General features: G+C 35.8%; 2 protein-coding genes across 4 annotated transcripts; one reads left to right on the top strand and one right to left on the bottom strand.

Moving 5' to 3' along the window:
* Positions 1-1708: 1708 nt before the first annotated feature.
* On the top strand, positions 1709-4126 carry LOC103499710 (cysteine protease RD19A-like). Its single transcript, XM_008462774.3, has 4 exons — positions 1709-2284; positions 2439-2558; positions 3170-3416; positions 3506-4126. The coding sequence occupies exons 1-4, from the start codon at positions 1796-1798 to the stop codon at positions 3781-3783; spliced, it is 1134 nt and encodes a 377-aa protein (XP_008460996.2). The 5' UTR covers positions 1709-1795; the 3' UTR covers positions 3784-4126.
* Positions 4127-5810: 1684 nt separating this feature from the next.
* Positions 5811-11193, bottom strand: LOC103499711 (coatomer subunit alpha-1-like). 3 transcript variants are annotated; one of them, XR_007815701.1, is made up of 5 exons: positions 10903-11192; positions 10457-10686; positions 9706-10200; positions 6160-9206; positions 5811-5885 (listed from the first exon to the last, which is right to left on the bottom strand). XR_007815701.1 is itself a non-coding variant. In XM_008462777.3 (4 exons), exons 2-4 carry the CDS (start codon positions 10662-10664, stop codon positions 6250-6252), a joined length of 3660 nt encoding a protein of 1219 aa, XP_008460999.2. In that variant the 5' UTR covers positions 10665-10686; positions 10826-11193; the 3' UTR covers positions 5811-6249. The 3 variants fall into 3 exon arrangements, 2 of the variants coding, with proteins under 2 accessions (XP_008460999.2, XP_008460997.2); XM_008462777.3 differs by having other exon boundaries at positions 5811-9206; positions 10826-11193; XM_008462775.3 differs by having other exon boundaries at positions 5811-9206.
* Positions 11194-16949: the final 5756 nt, after the last annotated feature.

Genomic DNA, 16949 nt, shown 5'->3' with positions numbered 1-16949 from the left:
GTCTGCCATTAAGGCCTGGGATTCAATAACTGAATGAAGAATTCTTTCATCCCAAGACATCTCAATGCAACTATAGCTCGAGGTGGTGTATCTACTCTGTTTAAATTTGAGAGCCACCATTTTAAAAAAATACAATATAACCTGACAACCTACACCAAAACTCATATTTTAAGGGTTGGGTTGGTAATACAATTCGAGTTATTTGGATTGTCATCCTAGCCAACCCAAAAAATATATAGGTCGGGTTGAGAATACTCTTAACCTAACCCAACCCAACTTGTTTACGCTCCTACCTACCGATGCTCACCCATGCAATTACTAATATAGAATGTTTTCTTTACTTACAAATATTGTCATCCTATAATGAAAAATAGTAATTTAACTCTTACCTTTACAATGTTAGACAATCAATATCGGAAACCGTAGTTAGGACATCTTTTATAATTTTTTTTTATTGAATATCATAATTATCTCATTGTATCAGGAATGTTATCTATAACAATTACAATGATGATATGTAATTTTGAATCATGATCAACTTGAACATTCTATGATGCTCAGTCAAATTGTGAGTTTTGATTATAAACTTAGAAGGGATCTCATATCTCACTACGATTATAGAACATGGATAAATAACATAACCTGTAATCAAATAAGGCTTAATTTGCATATTACACTCGATTATTGCATTTTTGGTGGCATAGATGCAGTGTTAGATAATACTACAATTGTGGTAAGTTGATTTTAGTTTATTTGCTTTCGAGTGTAGTGTGACAATTTAATAATATAATATATAAAGTATGCCATACATTTTTGTTTTTTAATTTTTGCAGATATGCCACTTTTTTAATATATTGAGAGTATCTAGTGTACCAAGTGTATAGAATGTATATCAATAGTGTACAAAGTGTATCAAGTGTAATAAATATATCCATACTTTTTTGACATTTCACTGGTTGAGCGTGTATTTTTATTGTCATTTTTTAAAAAGAGGTAAGTTTGAGCTATGAACTTAATTCTTAAAACTTATTTTGTTAAATATGCAAAAGCTTTAAACGAGTAAATTGGGGGGTTCGTTTCTTTCTTTCATGTTCAACATAGTTAAAATGAGTTGTGTATTGTGTTGTACGTAATACCTACCTATATGTTCAACTTTTTATTCTCCTTACCTCAAGTGGTTTAATTTGTCTTTGTGTAAGAGATTTTACGGTAAGGTTGTTTCATTATGTTGGTGTCGTTTCTCTTTAGAAAACAATGTGTAATATTTTGAAATTTAAGAAATAAAACAAACTAAACACAAAAACTTATTCCCAACATTAACTAATCATGGGCCTAGCTCGAAGAAAAGGCCCATCATGGAATTTGCGGAAATTGGACCTTGCTCAACGATAGGCCCAAAAAAACCCAACCATGAAATCCAAAATAAAATTATCCAATAAAATAACGTGAATACTAACTTTTTAAAAGAACGAATCAAAACACAACACGTGTTCTTACGTCATTGGTCTTATCGTTTCCCTTTCTTCAAGCAAAACACAGATAAGGCGTGGCTGTCATCTCCTACAACATCAGAAACAAACATCCAAATCTGGGCCGTTTAGTTCTCTGTGGGACCCGCAAGTATTAAAAAATAACGGTAGAAACCGAAGCCCTAAAATAGATTACAATGTGAACGATTACACCTCAGTATAACTCTCCTCACGAAGAATAAGCATAAAAAGGCATTCTTTTGATACTTTCATTCATAGTTCTTCTTCTTCTCCATTTTTCTCACCATCGATTCTTAGCGGTGAAAATGGTAAAGTGTTTCTCTCTCATCATCGCTCTCTCCCTCCTCGTAGCATCGGCGATCGGCAAAGAGGTCATTTCCGGAGAATCGGATGGAGATTTTATAATCCGTCAGGTTGTGGATGGCGGAGGAGTCAACGGAGCAAGTAACGGCGACGATCTGCTACTCGGAGCCGAGCATCACTTTTCGGTCTTTAAGCAAAAGTTTGGGAAGTCGTACGCTTCCAAGGAGGAGCATGATCACCGGTTCAGGGTATTCAAAGCCAATCTGAAGCGAGCTCAACGCCACCAGGCTCTTGATCCCTCTGCTACTCATGGCGTCACTCAGTTCTCTGATTTGACTCCTTCGGAGTTCCGGAGATCGTTTCTAGGGCTTAGAAGTCGTCGTCTTGGACTCCCTGAAGATGCTAATAAGGCCCCTATTCTTCCTACTGATGGTCTTCCGGCTGATTTCGATTGGAGAGATAAAGGTGCTGTCACGGAAGTCAAGAATCAGGTTTATATTTGCTACTTTGAACTCGGGTCTCTGTATCTGTTGTTCCTTATGTTAGTGATGACTTCATATTAATTCTTTTAGGAACAAATAACTTTTATTTATTGAACCGAGGTTTTGATCGTTGTGATTGTTTCTGTTTTTGTTTCCTTACAAGGGTTCGTGCGGATCCTGCTGGAGTTTCAGTGCAACAGGTGCTCTTGAAGGCGCCAACTTCCTTGCTACCGGAAAACTTGTTAGCCTTAGCGAACAACAGCTTGTAGATTGTGATCACGAGGTTTGAATTTTACGTTTCACTTGTCTTTGATTTGCTCTTCTATGGTGAATTTGCAATTTTTTCGTGTAGATAATAATGATCATTTATAGTTTTCTATTGGGTGAGATATGTTCTTTGAACATGATTCCAGTGTTCTAGAAAGCAAAAAACCTACGTACAACTCTTGCTTATGTTGATGGTTTCCCACTATGAGATGCTGTGGATATGTTTACTACTGCTGTTGCCAAATATGAGACAATTCACAAATCTTTGCGTGTGTTTAGTATATTGGATTTAAATAGAAATCGATACTAGCAAATTTGGCAGACTCGATAAGGATTCAAGTGCACGTTTGGGCCTTGCAGGTTGCTTGAACTACTTGATAAAGAACTTTTCAGTACCCTGTGAATGATTTGATTCATTTAAGCTTGTGGGAATTACGAAATTAAATTATATACTTTTGATTTTGCTTATTGTTTATGATCATTTATGGAGATATATGTTTCTGTTTGTCAATTATGTGTCAGTTAAGTGATTCTTGCATATGTAGCATTCATGTCTATCTGAGCAGTCAGGAGGATGTTTTCTCTTTACTTTCATGCAAAATTAAAGCATATCTATACTTTTTCCAGTGTGATCCAGAAGAAAAAGGTTCCTGTGATTCTGGCTGCAATGGAGGGCTAATGAATAGTGCATTTGAGTACACATTGAAATCCGGTGGACTTATGAAAGAGCAAGACTATCCATACACCGGTACAGATCGAGGAACCTGCAAATTTGACAAGAGCAAAATTGCTGCATCAGTGGCCAACTTTAGTGTTGTCTCCCTTGATGAAGAACAAATTGCTGCCAATCTCGTGAAGAATGGCCCTCTTGCAGGTAAGAACATTCAACCATCCTTTCTTAAATTCCATTATTTTCTTTAGCCTAGCATAGTCTCTGACTGCTTACTTTCTTCTTAAATGCAGTTGCTATCAATGCTGTATTCATGCAAACTTACATAAGAGGGGTTTCATGCCCTTACATTTGCTCAAGGCATTTGGATCATGGAGTTCTGTTGGTTGGTTATGGATCTGAAGGATATGCTCCCATCCGGATGAAAGATAAACCATACTGGATCATTAAGAACTCCTGGGGAGCCAACTGGGGGGAGAATGGATACTACAAGATCTGTAGGGGTCGCAATATTTGTGGAGTCGATTCCATGGTGTCGACAGTTGCTGCAGTTCATACCGCTGCAAACTAAAATGATTCTCACATCCATAATTCCTGTATATATTGCTTGTCACTCTTTGGCAGGAAGTTGTTAAGTGCCATTTCAAGCATAGGATGTCTCTCTTAAAAATGGAATTTAAACTCTGCTTTCTATTTTAGAAACTTGATAAGAAGTAGCTTTATATATGCATACTTCATATATTTAGTTTAAGTTATTGTGGGGACGAAATGCTTGTAAGCAAAAAACAAGAATCTGTTTATGGATTGTGGATTGGTTGACCTACTCATTTTGATATGGTGATGCCAATGAAAAAAATATCCCAATGTAAATGTCAAACATTGATAGATAATACTTTGCTTTTCTGATGTTTCAACTCAAACTTTTCTAATGCTAAATGTCAACAATGATAGTGATAATTAGAATCTTTGTTGTTCAATGTTTTCTGTTTGTTTTGTTGGTCATTGTTGGTTGTAAACTCTCTATGTCAGGTCGAAATCATAATTTATATTTATGTTCTTTGAGCTTAACTTTTTATCATCATATGTATAACTCAATGTTAATTGACATAACGTTGATTTGATTCTATGTAATTTGTAAACTCTTGAGTATTTATTAGAGTTCGATGGATGGAACTAGCTATATTGCATGTGGAAACATGAAAAGATCATCCCGAGGCAAAGCTTTACCATTGCAAAGAGAACTTGCTTGTGGGGAACCAAAGCTCACCGATGCCAAGGTTTCTTAGGAGAATATTGTGCTCATTTGTTAGAAAAATATTGTTGCTTATTTGACTGAATATTCTTGTAGGTTTCGTGATCGATTCTTAAAATGATCAAATATCATTTGATCATGCAATACTTTATGAACTTTTAGACAATTAAATTGCCCTACCTTTGAACTCAATGATAAAAGAAAGTAAGAAGAAATGAAAAATTCTAAAGATGATTTGCATTTTTTTAAATATAATGATTGAATTTTTAAATTATTGGTAAAATATAGATTGTAGATCCGACCATAGTCCCACATCGGTTAGATAAGGGGCTATCTCCATTGGTATGAGGCCTTTTGGAATGATACCAAAAGCAAAGTCATGAGGGTGTACACCAAAGTGGACAATATCATACCATTCTGGAGATATTCATGAGGTTTGTTGTCTTAAGAAGTGGTATTAGAGCCATGCCTCTAACTTAACCATGCTAGTATAATCTTCAAGTGTCGAATAAAGATGTAGTAGAGCCTCGAAAGCCTCAAAAGTATGTCACGATGAGATCCATGGTTAAACTCTATTGAATGGGGGCGGGGCAACTTGACGGATGGGATGATTATTTTGAAGGGAGGATCGTGGTAATAGGATTGTGGATCCGACCATAGTCCCACATCGGTTAGATAAGGGATAGGCTCAAAATGGACAATATCATAACATAGATAACAAGGTAAGAAAATTCGAGGTGAAAGTAAAATCTATAACTTCATTTTTAAAAACAAAAAACTTACCAAATTGACCTAAATAATAGATAATTGAACTAGTCAACCATATAGATATACTTTTATATAAAGAATTTATACCAATAAAACAACAAAAGTGACTTGTTGGTTAGCGAATAATTCTTCATTCTAACATACTCAAAACCTCACACTTCGAAACTTGTAGAGCATTATAAAGTTGCAAGCATGTGTCCATTTGATTACTGGAATTTAAAAAGTTATAATATATCCGACTTTCAATTTAATGTCTACTAAGTTCTTGACCTCTTGTCTCTCACTTCTTTATTAGCACATCTTAATCTATGTGCGACAAACATGCCACCACATGAACAATACAAGCCATGTAGCCATGGACTAGACCAACTATCCTCACAAAAAAAGAAGGAAAAAAAAAAAAAACACACGCATTAAAATTAAAGGACATAATTGTACGACCCATCAATCAACCAATTGAGAAACATATCCTAATTGTAAAAAGCACACTTCTCTAAAACTCACGTTCAAATACATGGGTAAAAAGTAATACAAGTTGTAGAAAGAGGGATGCAAGAGAAAAAATAAGCAAAAGAAAATCACAGAAATGTTCATCTATTACCAAGCAAGAAGCTCCGGCCGTATTACAGAAAAAAAATTGGAAGTAAAGGGTCCTGCAAGCATTAATAAGATGTCATGTCATGTCATGTCATGCCTGTAAACAATCTATTCATAAAAAGCCCTCCTGTATTTGATCTCATCATACCTAACATGAATAGCCTATTCCAAAATTCTGAAAATCATTACAGATATATCACAATCGACTAAACAAAAAAAAAAAAAAAAAAAAAAAAAAAAAAAAAAAAACAAGAAGAAACTTTAAGTAGCAGACAACCGAAATTCTTTTCAAGGTAGCTTTGCTAGCTGTACTAACCCAATTTCTTTTACCTTCAACAAGGAGTCGTGAATGCTAAACAACAAAGCTCCCATTCTTCAAAAGATAGGTCATTGAGAGAAGATATAATTCCCAGAGTTTGATCATCGATTTTGGGTGGGAGAACAAAGTAAACCAGATGCATGTGCTCCGACAACAGCTAGATCACAAACAGAGCAAAGTTGTCCTTCCTGACTTGGCACAAACCTGGAACTACAGTAAGGGCAAGAAACATCCTTCTGACCTCGGTAAATTGGTACATAAGTTGCACCACAGGTCACAAAAGGGTTTCTGAAGTCATAGTTCAGTTGGGAGGCATCCGTCATATTCCTCTCTGCTGCCTGCAGTACTTGCCTGGCTGTCTTAGCTTGATTCTCAATTGAGGGATTAGTCTCAAGAAGTCTGCGAGCGAAGTTTGCCGCACTGGCGAGGTTCTTAGCCTTGTAACAGACAGTCATGGCGTTTAATAGAGCAAGCCTCAAATGTGGCAACTGAAGGTTGCAGTGCGTAAAATAGGCTGCAAGCTCCATCTGACGTACTGGATTGTCCTTGAGTTCTCTCCTCTTCAATTCCATTTGCAAACCCAGAACATACTCCTTAACGATAATAATTAACTCCTTCGCCTCATCCACTTCCCTCCTAGACTCGACCACGATCAAAGGGATGGTATGAAGAATAGAAAGAAAAAGACGAAGAGCATCAGAGAACTTCCCTGTTGTTGTGGCCTTGTAACCAGCTTTAAGCTTCTCTTCCAACTGAGAGAAACTGTAAATAAGTGCTGGAGATCCCTTTGCATTCGTATTACTAGATTCACTGAATCCTCGTTCAACTGCTAATGATATTATGGGAGCAGATGAAAAGGCACGAAGATAGGTTTGACTCCCAGCATGAAGATCAAGAAATATGGGCCTCAAAGGAGCAAAGTTTTTAATTCCCAGTTGCCTGTTAAGCAAGCGCATTGCAGTATCAAAATTACCTGCCGCAGCATGTTCTGCAGCAAGGGACGACCTCTGTGTCCAAACCTGGTTGGCAGGCAGGCCAGGAGTTGGGGCCACAAAAACTGAGTTGCGAGAACTGACCGATACTTTTGGAGTGTCAGCTTCAGGTGGGAGCTCCAAATCTTCAAGGTCCCATCCCCCTTCTTCCTCATTTTCTTCCGCACCTTCCTCATCTTCCAAAATTGCTGTCACATCTCCATTTTGTAAGCCATCAACATCAACCACATCCAGCTCCTCACCCCAATCACCATCTGCAACTTCATCATCGTCTTCTTCAGCATGACCAGCACCCACATTATCGAGCCCACCTTCAAATATTCCTTTCATGACTCTCAGAAGTGGCCAATCACCACCGCACATGACTGGAGTAGGAGGCAAGAGAAGGGATGCGGTCTTGCCTTCTGGTAAAGATGGAATGTCATCTCCCAATTCAGCAGCTAGCCTTTCAGCTACATCATGTAAACCATGGGTAGAAGCTGTGATGTACGCAAGAGGTAAGTGGCCAACATTCTCCAGGATCTTTACGCGCTCACGAACATCACCAAGATATAGAGCATTGTGAAATTGACCCATGACATCATTCTTAACTTCAGCGATCTTTAACATCTTGGATAGTTTTGCTGTGTTGCCAGTTATGAGATAAAGGAACGATAACCTCTCAAAATTTTTTGTCTTCTGGTAGGCATATTCGACTATGCCTGCATTGCCTTGCCGAAGAGCCTCCACACCCAGCCTATACCAATGATCTTTTTCATCGATTGCTGTAGCAGATGCAACTGCAATCTGAATATTTCCACTCTCAAGAGCCAAATTGAACCTGGTTCTCTCATCCTTCACGAAGTGAAGTGCAACTTCTGGAAATCCCTTTTGTTGCAAATATGCAATCATTGCTTGCCCACAGAGCTGTGAGTTCCTTATCATGCTCATGACATGGTCAAATCTCTTCTTCAAGAGAGAAAGTTTGAATATGTATTCTGTTGCATCAATAATTAACGATCGAACTGTTCCATCCCTATCCAAGCAAAAAAGAGTATTGCCAGACACCTTTGTAATATATATTGGAACATCGAGGGTTCTGATTATACCACTATCTCCATTCGGGAGGCAATACTTAATGTGGTTTAGGGTTGTGTAAATAAAAACGCCATTATCATCCCATGCTCCACTCTTTACGCGAATTGTTTCATGAAGTGTGCACTGGTGAACAAGCTTCTTGTTAGCAATAATAATTGCATGTTTGCTCAGCAATGCTACACTCTCCATATCATTGGACCAAACAACGTACTTGACAAAAGGGGTTTGAAGATCACCAAGAATTATTCTCTGTTGAAGATCGTAAATAACAACTCTATCTTCTGCTCGGCACAATAAATTACCAGTTCCAGCATAAAATATTGCATCTGCAGTAATGGGAATAGGGACCTTCTTAACAATTTCATTCTTAAGGTTTTTTAACAAGACTTGGTTGTGACTTTTATCGAGCACAGCAAACCTATTCCGAGCTACAAACACTGCTGATCCTCCAAGTCCTCTCTTTGCATCTTGCAAGCTATCACTTCTACCAAAGCTATCCTTGGGTATGGTGTAAAATTCATAACACCCCCCATCCAGATCTGAGCAAACTAGAATTGTGTTTTCCGTAGGGCTAAATGAAAGGGTTCTTGGGCTCTGATTCAAGCTAGTTGAACCAGGCCGGCGAATCGGAACGACCTGTGTATCTTTTTGAGTGGAGAACTCATAATAGCGCAAAAAGCGGTCCTTCACATAAAATAAAGAATCACCACTAATAGCAAAGGCTGGTCTTTCTCTCTCCAACTTAAAGACAATCATGCCACTGTCATGCCCTGCTGCCAATAAATTCATCTCCGGATGAGCAGAAAGAATCCAAAATCTATCATGCTCCCTACGAAATGTCTGAAGTCCAGTTCGTTTTGTAGCATCCCAAATTCGAATACTTTTATCCTCTGAATTGGAAACAATAATATCTTGTTTCGCATGGAACATCACACATGAAACATTATTCATGTGCCCCCTTAGAGTGTCCACTTCCCATGCTTTTGTGTCTGCAACAAAAATGATCAAGTTAGCAATAAAAGGCATTTTGTATCCTGTTTGATGCGAGATGTTTCATTAATAAGGCTAACTAGCAACTTTGAAACCATTTCCTTTTGTTTTTGTTTTGTTCATGTTGAGCTAGATAAACCAAGAGGAATATAGGACATAATGGTTCCGGCAAGTTAAAAAGATTGGTCTATTTGATAAAGTACTCAACTCAATAGATTTCCAAACCTTGTCCAAGCCACTCCCTATGACTCAATAAATAAACTTCTAAAAGATTGTATCCTACACCTTTTTTTTATAGGACAGATTGTATCCCATATCTTGCCCAACATAAACACTCGGAGGATAGAGAGATTACATGACTACTCTCCTACAGTCTACGAACTAGAATTGTTAACAATAAATCAATATCAGGCAGGATAACTATACAATCTCAAACGTAATCAATTCAAGCTAAAACTTAAAACTCTATGGAGAAAGCACATGCTCTCAGTTAAGTACCATTCATTCGCCACAATTTCACTTGTCGATCATCAGCCCCTGACACGATCAACGGCAGGGTGGGATGGAATGCCGCCCAATTAACCCCTCTATCATGACCTTCCAATACATATTTAACAACAGCATCGACCCCACCAAATAGATCAGCATTCATTTGACTCAACCGCAAGATATCATCTGCTGGAGACACAGTCTTCTTCCTCAAGGCACCAATGTCCCAAACACGAACGGTCTGATCAAGGGAAGCTGACACAACAAGATCTTCCTTAGGGTGAAATGAAGCACACATTACATAGTGATTGTGGCCCGTCAAAACGGAGATACATGTACGTGATTGCCAGTTCCATATACGAATAGTTTGATCATCACTAGCACTCACAATCCATGGATACTCATGGTGAAATTGCACAGTACGTATATAATCCAGGTGTCCAAGAAGAGTAAATAGACATCTATGAGTCTTATAGTTCCACACTTTTATCTTATAATCATCCCCTGAAAAAAGAAAAACCATCAGTATTTTAACACAACAAATCTCATTTCTACAAATTGCTTGCAATGGCATGATTAACAAGGGCATACTAAAAGGCAGCCAAAGAAGGCTAACCAAAACTAACAACAAAAGGATAAGGTAAACCTCTATATCGACTTGAAAAAATTTCCGAAACCATAATTAAAAATATCTATAATTGGTCAAGTAAGAGCACTCAGCAATTACTATCCTAAAGCAAAGAAGAGGTGAAGAGGAAACCTCCAGACACAAAAAGAGGCTGAGACTTGTGAAAGTGAACACCACGAACAGGCCCTTCATGCTCATCAAATCTATCAATAAGCGTGCCCATCCGGTAATCCCATAGCTGGATCACTCCGCTGTGAAGACTTGCAAGGATCCATGGCCTCTTACTATGGAAACTCAACCCTTTGACTCTATTACTCTTGGTTTCAAACTTCGTCAGCATCTTCTTCTTTACCCAATCAATTCTGCAACAAAAACACGTAGCATTAAACCCCAAAACGGATTACCCTTAATCTCCCACACCCAAGTCCCAAACTCCAACCCAGATCATACAATTCTACTTGCCAAACGAAATCAACACTAAAGCAAACAAAAAAACCTAACCATGCAAATTGGTGCCAGATCTACACAAACTTGGAACAAAAAACAACGTCATTTGCAAGAATTCATCGTAGTTGTACCTCAGATCCGATCAGAATATAAGAAATCAACAAAATCCCGGAACTGCAGCCACAATCAGCACTCCAGCATAAGAAAACAAAGCGTAAAATGAATAGAAAGGGTCGAATGAATTGGGAAATGGAGAGATTGAGAGAGCGTAAGATGATGGTTTGTGGAAAAGAAAAAAAAAAGAAAAGAAAAATAATAACAACGAAGGAGGGCTCGTAGTCTTCTCCTCTCCTGGATCTGGCCCTCGAGTGTCAGCCTCCTAATACTTTAAGGAAAATGAAAGAATAGAACTAAGGATTAAAATATCCTAAGTTATAGTCATTGTATTATTCATGTTTCATTGATTTCATATCGCCAGATGCGAACTATAAGGTTATGTTTGAGCTAGATATGAAGTGAAATGGAGTGGGCTATAATAGTTAATCTATTGTTGGGTCGATATTTAGATTAAAGTAATCCATGTGTCATTACCATTCTTTAATTCTAGGGGTATTTGTTTCAAAAGTTAGGAAGTTCGCCGACAAACTTTGGGATACCATCTTAGGTGATGATTATCGCCGACCAATGTCCGACCAGCATCTCAAGTGACTCCACTGGTAAACTTTCAACAACCAATTCTGACAACCGTAACCACTAATCAATCTTCGACCACCACTTTTGATGACTCTACTAACGAACTTTTGACAATCAACTCAGCAACCGTAGCCACCAATCAATCTTGAAAAATTATAAGAAAAACACTTCGTAGTATATATATAACAAACAAAATAAACTTATATATAGTATAGATTACAAACAAAGAAAAAAACTTGTCTATACGTTCATTTTAAAAAGTGTTTTTATTTTAAAAAGTTTTTGTTAAAAGTATTAAAATAAAAATGAATTTTTGAAAAACTAGTTACTTCAAATATATTTTTAGTTTAATAATAATAATATTTTTTTAAAATACACTCTCTTATACTTCATTAATGCAAAACTATTTTATCTATATTTAGTTAAACTTGTTAATAGTCATATAGGAAGATTGTAGTTAAATTTATTAAATAAACAACATAATTAATAAAATTTAATTAAATCATATATTAATTTTTATAAAATATGTTATAATATAAAATTGTAGAAGACATACATCCCAATTAGTAATAAATTAGTTTGTATAAATTAGTGGAAGGTACAATTCAAACTATATTTTCAAAAAATGGTATTTTATGTACCTAATATATATATACCAAAAAATAGTAGCGAAAAAAATAAACATGACATAACACATATTATAATAATCTGTACATCAAACAAAAACACAGACTATAATAACCCAAATTATAATACTGTGCACTCCACCTAGATTATAATAACCACAAATTATAGTAAACCACTTTGCACCCCATAACCGCTCCAAGTTTTCACATATCCATAAATCATAATAGCACATTTTTTAAAAATAAATTGTTAAAAGGAGATTTTCTCTAGTTAAGATTGTCACCAAGATTCTATCGAGACGTTACAACTTAACTTATCGATGGTACGAAAGGACAAAAAATACGTCAAAAAATTAAAATGTTACCTTCTCCTTTAGCGAGCTGAACTTTCATTTTTCACATTTTCATCTTCATTAAGTGTTTTTCTTTGAAATTTTGTTCATTCACAAGTTTCGTTGCATCTATTTCTTATTGATTCCTTTCGTTACAGTGGTGGTATTTCGTTATTCCCTTTGTTTAGTCAATGATTTGATTTTTAATTTCATCAACTTCTTAGGATTTAGAAAATGTTTAAAAAGTCGGAGAAATCAGTTGCTTTTATGTGTGTGGGTTTCTTTTACATGTGTTAGTGTTTTTTTATTTTGTATCTCGCCTGCCCATATTGATTTGTTAGGGAAATAAGCTTCATCCACTTGGGATCGGTTTGATTAATCTAGTTAGAAATTCATCTAACTATCTCTTATGAGATTAATCCAACTATTTAGATCTTTAGAGCATCTTGTATTCCAATTGGAAAAGAATGTTGGATCGAGTTTTTCTATCTCAAAATTCAATTTCAATCGAGATTTACCTTGAGATTTTTAGCCGTTTGCATAAAAGTTGATTGTTGTGGTTGTTTGGTTTGTTTTATTTTAAAATTTAACTTCTCTTCTTTTGTTTATGTGTTATAGATGCCACTGATACAAAAAAAAAAAAAAATTGCTTTCTTACTATTTTCTAGTGAATTTGACTTGTTGTTCCCATTAGAGAAAGTAACTTCTATCATCAATACCAAATTAATGCCTATAGAATTATACATATTTAGGCAAACACTTTTGGACATTTTCTAGATTTGAAGTTAGTGTTTAATGAGCCTATATACCATTATATTCTTCTAAGGGAGGTGGAGGAGGATAGAGAAGACATCATGAACTTTTCGTTCTTAGGGAGGAAGGTGTCTTTTTAGGGGAGCAATTTGATATAGCAATTGGTTTGAGATAGATGTGTAGTTAAATTTGATTAGAATAGAGCTCTTAGGCTTAGTAGGTTGTACTTGGACATGAATGAGAGATTGAGTTGAACAAGTTTCTTTTCCTGAATTTAGGGGTGTTAAAAAAAAATTTAACCCAACCCAAATGCTAAGGATGTTAAATTTTTTCTCAAGTTTAACCCAACCCAACCCGGGTTAAATTTTGCTTTGGGTTGAGTTGGGTTAGGAAATTGAAAAAAAAGGGTCGGTTACCAAGTTGGACAATTAAGGGTCAGGTTGACCCAACCCAACCCGGTTATAATGTATATATATATATATATATATATATATATATATATATATATATATAACCGATTGTTTAAAAGAACATCACGATCGTCTGGATATGATCTAAATGTATCATAGTCAACCCGATCATTTTGCATGGTCAACACGATCGTTTAGATTCGAAGCTTATTTTCCATCGTTTAAAAAAAAGAGCTACATGATTGTGTGAATATTATTTAAACGATCGCGTACCATAGTTAACCCAAAGGTTTAGAGTGGTCAACACAATCATTTAGATTTAAAGTATTTTTCCTGTCGTTAAAAAAAAACTACACGATCGTGTTGATACTTACTACACAAGCACGTATCATGATCGTTTAGAAGAAGAATTACATGCCCGCGTGTGATCGATCAATCGCGTTGACTGGGGCATTTTTTGTATTTCTCTTTGTAGGCCGGTGAGTTTTTTTTATTTTCAAAATTGTTCTATAAATATTTTGCCAGTTTGTTATTATTTCTAAAAAATCCCTCCTTTGATTATAAATTTTTGTGTGAATTTAAACTCTTGAGTTGACATTATTGTAGACTTAAAATTTGAAAAAAATATATGAAAATTTGGGTTGAAAAGAAAATATGAAAATAATGAAAATTGAATTCTTACACTTATATAACCAATATAAAAATTTTAAAAACAATATTATTAAAAAAAAAGCCAACCTGCCAATCCAACTCTCCCAAATGTGGGATTTTTGGGTTAGGTTGGGTAGGTTTGGCTCTAGCATATTGAACCTTGGTTCAATTTTTGCCAACTCGGTTACTTTGAGTTGATCCATATTTTTTCTTCGATTCGATCCAACCCCGCTTATGTACACCCCTACCCGAATTATGACTTTGAGAGCAATGAGAACCCAGTGAAGATTACCGTATTTTATTTCATTGAGTTGGCTATGATGGTGAGGGAAATGAGGTAATACATAGATTGGACCATGTTAGATTTGATCAGTGATTAAGAGGATTTTTGCAGATATGAGTGGGGCAACACGATTTTTAAGAAGAATTTGAGTGGCTCGAAAGGTGCACTTAAAGGAAAAGTTGCACTTTAAAAGAACAAGTCTGCTAATAGTAAGTCATTAAGTCCTACAATTTACATGAATTTCACTTCGCAATCCAAGTTAATTAATTATACCTAATAATACTTGTTATTTGTAGTTTACAATTATCATGTAATAATGGTTACTCGTTTGTTGTTGAAATTGGTAAATTTGGACATATGAGAGTCTGTTCGCTTAGCAGACAAGAGACAAATAGGTCATTAGATGATGTCATATTGTGCATCTTGCGATGAAGTTGCATGTATTCACCTAGAGCCAAGATGATTTATTACCAAATGTTCAGGTTTCAAATACTAAGTTGTTCTTCCTTACATTTTTATAGTTACATGGTAGGGTTTTATGACTTATTTTGTAATTCTAACTTAATTTCATAATGATTACATATAGTAATTTCATAATGATTACATATAGACTCTTACGGCAAATGATGAGCAGACCTACTTCAGTTGTTTATTGGTCTTCCCGAATGTAGATGGATTAGTGGAGCCTCATTCTCCTGCTTCGAAAAATGTGATGGGTGCACCACTAAGGACTAAGGGTGAGGAATAAGTGGATTCACTTGTGAGGGTGGACGATACCTGGTAGATGACTCAGGAGGCGTTCACCCATCGATTAGGAATCCATTCATGACAGGTTCACTTGTGTCAAGTCCACTTGGAAAGACTTCAGCTACTGGATCGTTAGTGTAGGCAACACTTGCACGCCTCAATAATAGATTGGATAGTATAAAGTCCCCATTCACGGTTGAGTCGAAGCGATAAAGAATATGTTAACGATCTTTTTGAAGGTAAACTACGATATTCAATTTTTTCAGTTTATGTTTTTAATTGTTTTTTTTAAACATTAGGTTTAACTTTATATACTTTTCTACAAGGCAAGTCATGGAGTTAGTTCACAATGAACCCCAACTCTAATGATCATATCGCCAAAAATGCACATGTGCTAAGAGATTCACCACTAATGGTCAAATTCGAAGTTAGAACTCACAACAACACTCAATATATATCTGACTAATCATACAAATCTGGATGATCAAAAGGAACTTGTCCCCGTGGAGAAATCATCATGTGGGAAAGAAGTGACTTGTCAATATGAACTTGTACCGAAGGACTTGAAGTCCAAAATATGGTATTACTTTGTTCATTCGCAATATCAACACGTAAGAAACCCATAACTTTTTTAATTTATTTTTTATATTTTATTTTTCTCGACTAATGAAATTTGTTTACAATGTCTAGCCCAGTTGTAATTGAGAAGGAAAAGACTACAAAGAATAAGAGAGCCAAGTGGAAGCTTTGTAGTCCATTTTTGACCAATTGAGTGATACTAGAAAGCGAAAGATAAAATAATATAACCTCATATCGAAGATCCTAAGTCAAGTTTAAGAGCCCATTCACCACTTTCATGGATGACGATAGAACTTGCAATCAAGGTCAAAGAATGATTCACTCCATGTAGAGGAGATTGTAACTCGAGAACTTGTTCATGTTGAACACGTTTATCGACAACGATGCAAGTATTTTACATTTATGATTTAACCATATTTTTTTACATTAATTTGAAATTTGGTATCTTTTGGTTGCACATGTTTGACACACTATTTCTATTCATCTGTAATAAGATCATAGGGACTTTGCACCTGACACATGTTAAGAAGAACTTTACTACTACGAACATAGTAATTACGACAAGTCTTATTGTATAATATCTTTGAAAATCATTGTCTAACTCTGTATTTGTTTCCTTATAGAAGTTCCTTAGACATAGTCCTAACTTATAAATTTAGCTTACACCACACACTAAAAGGTGATTGACTACATCTACCTATAGTACAACATTGAGGGTGCCATTAGGTATTGTTGGTGAACCGACATGATAATGGGGTGGATATTGGTATGTGACTCACTGATTTCCTTGGCACTGGATGCTAACAAAGCAAAGGAGTTGGGCAATTCCATCCCTCTTGAAAGATTTAGGGTGCAAAGACCTAATTACTCTTGAAGGAAAATGTTGGGTTGATTGAAGGAAGTTCTAGATTGAGTTCTTAGCTTTATCTTGTATTTTAGTTTATGCAATCTACTATTTCAAGATTACGTGGGTTTAGTTATTTCACATTTCTTTATCGGATTTATTAAGTTTCTCTCAAGAACAAGTTTTGTATTTTTTTTATCGGTTTAATACAAGTTTATCGTTAATATTTTGTTCACTCTATGCTTTATTTTAATATATTT

Source organism: Cucumis melo, chromosome 11 (assembly GCF_025177605.1).
Source record: "Cucumis melo cultivar AY chromosome 11, USDA_Cmelo_AY_1.0, whole genome shotgun sequence".
In the NCBI taxonomy this organism is placed as follows: domain Eukaryota; kingdom Viridiplantae; phylum Streptophyta; class Magnoliopsida; order Cucurbitales; family Cucurbitaceae; genus Cucumis; species Cucumis melo.
The sequence above is the reverse complement of the archived record's forward strand: the minus strand, read 5'-3'. Positions and strand labels throughout refer to the sequence as shown.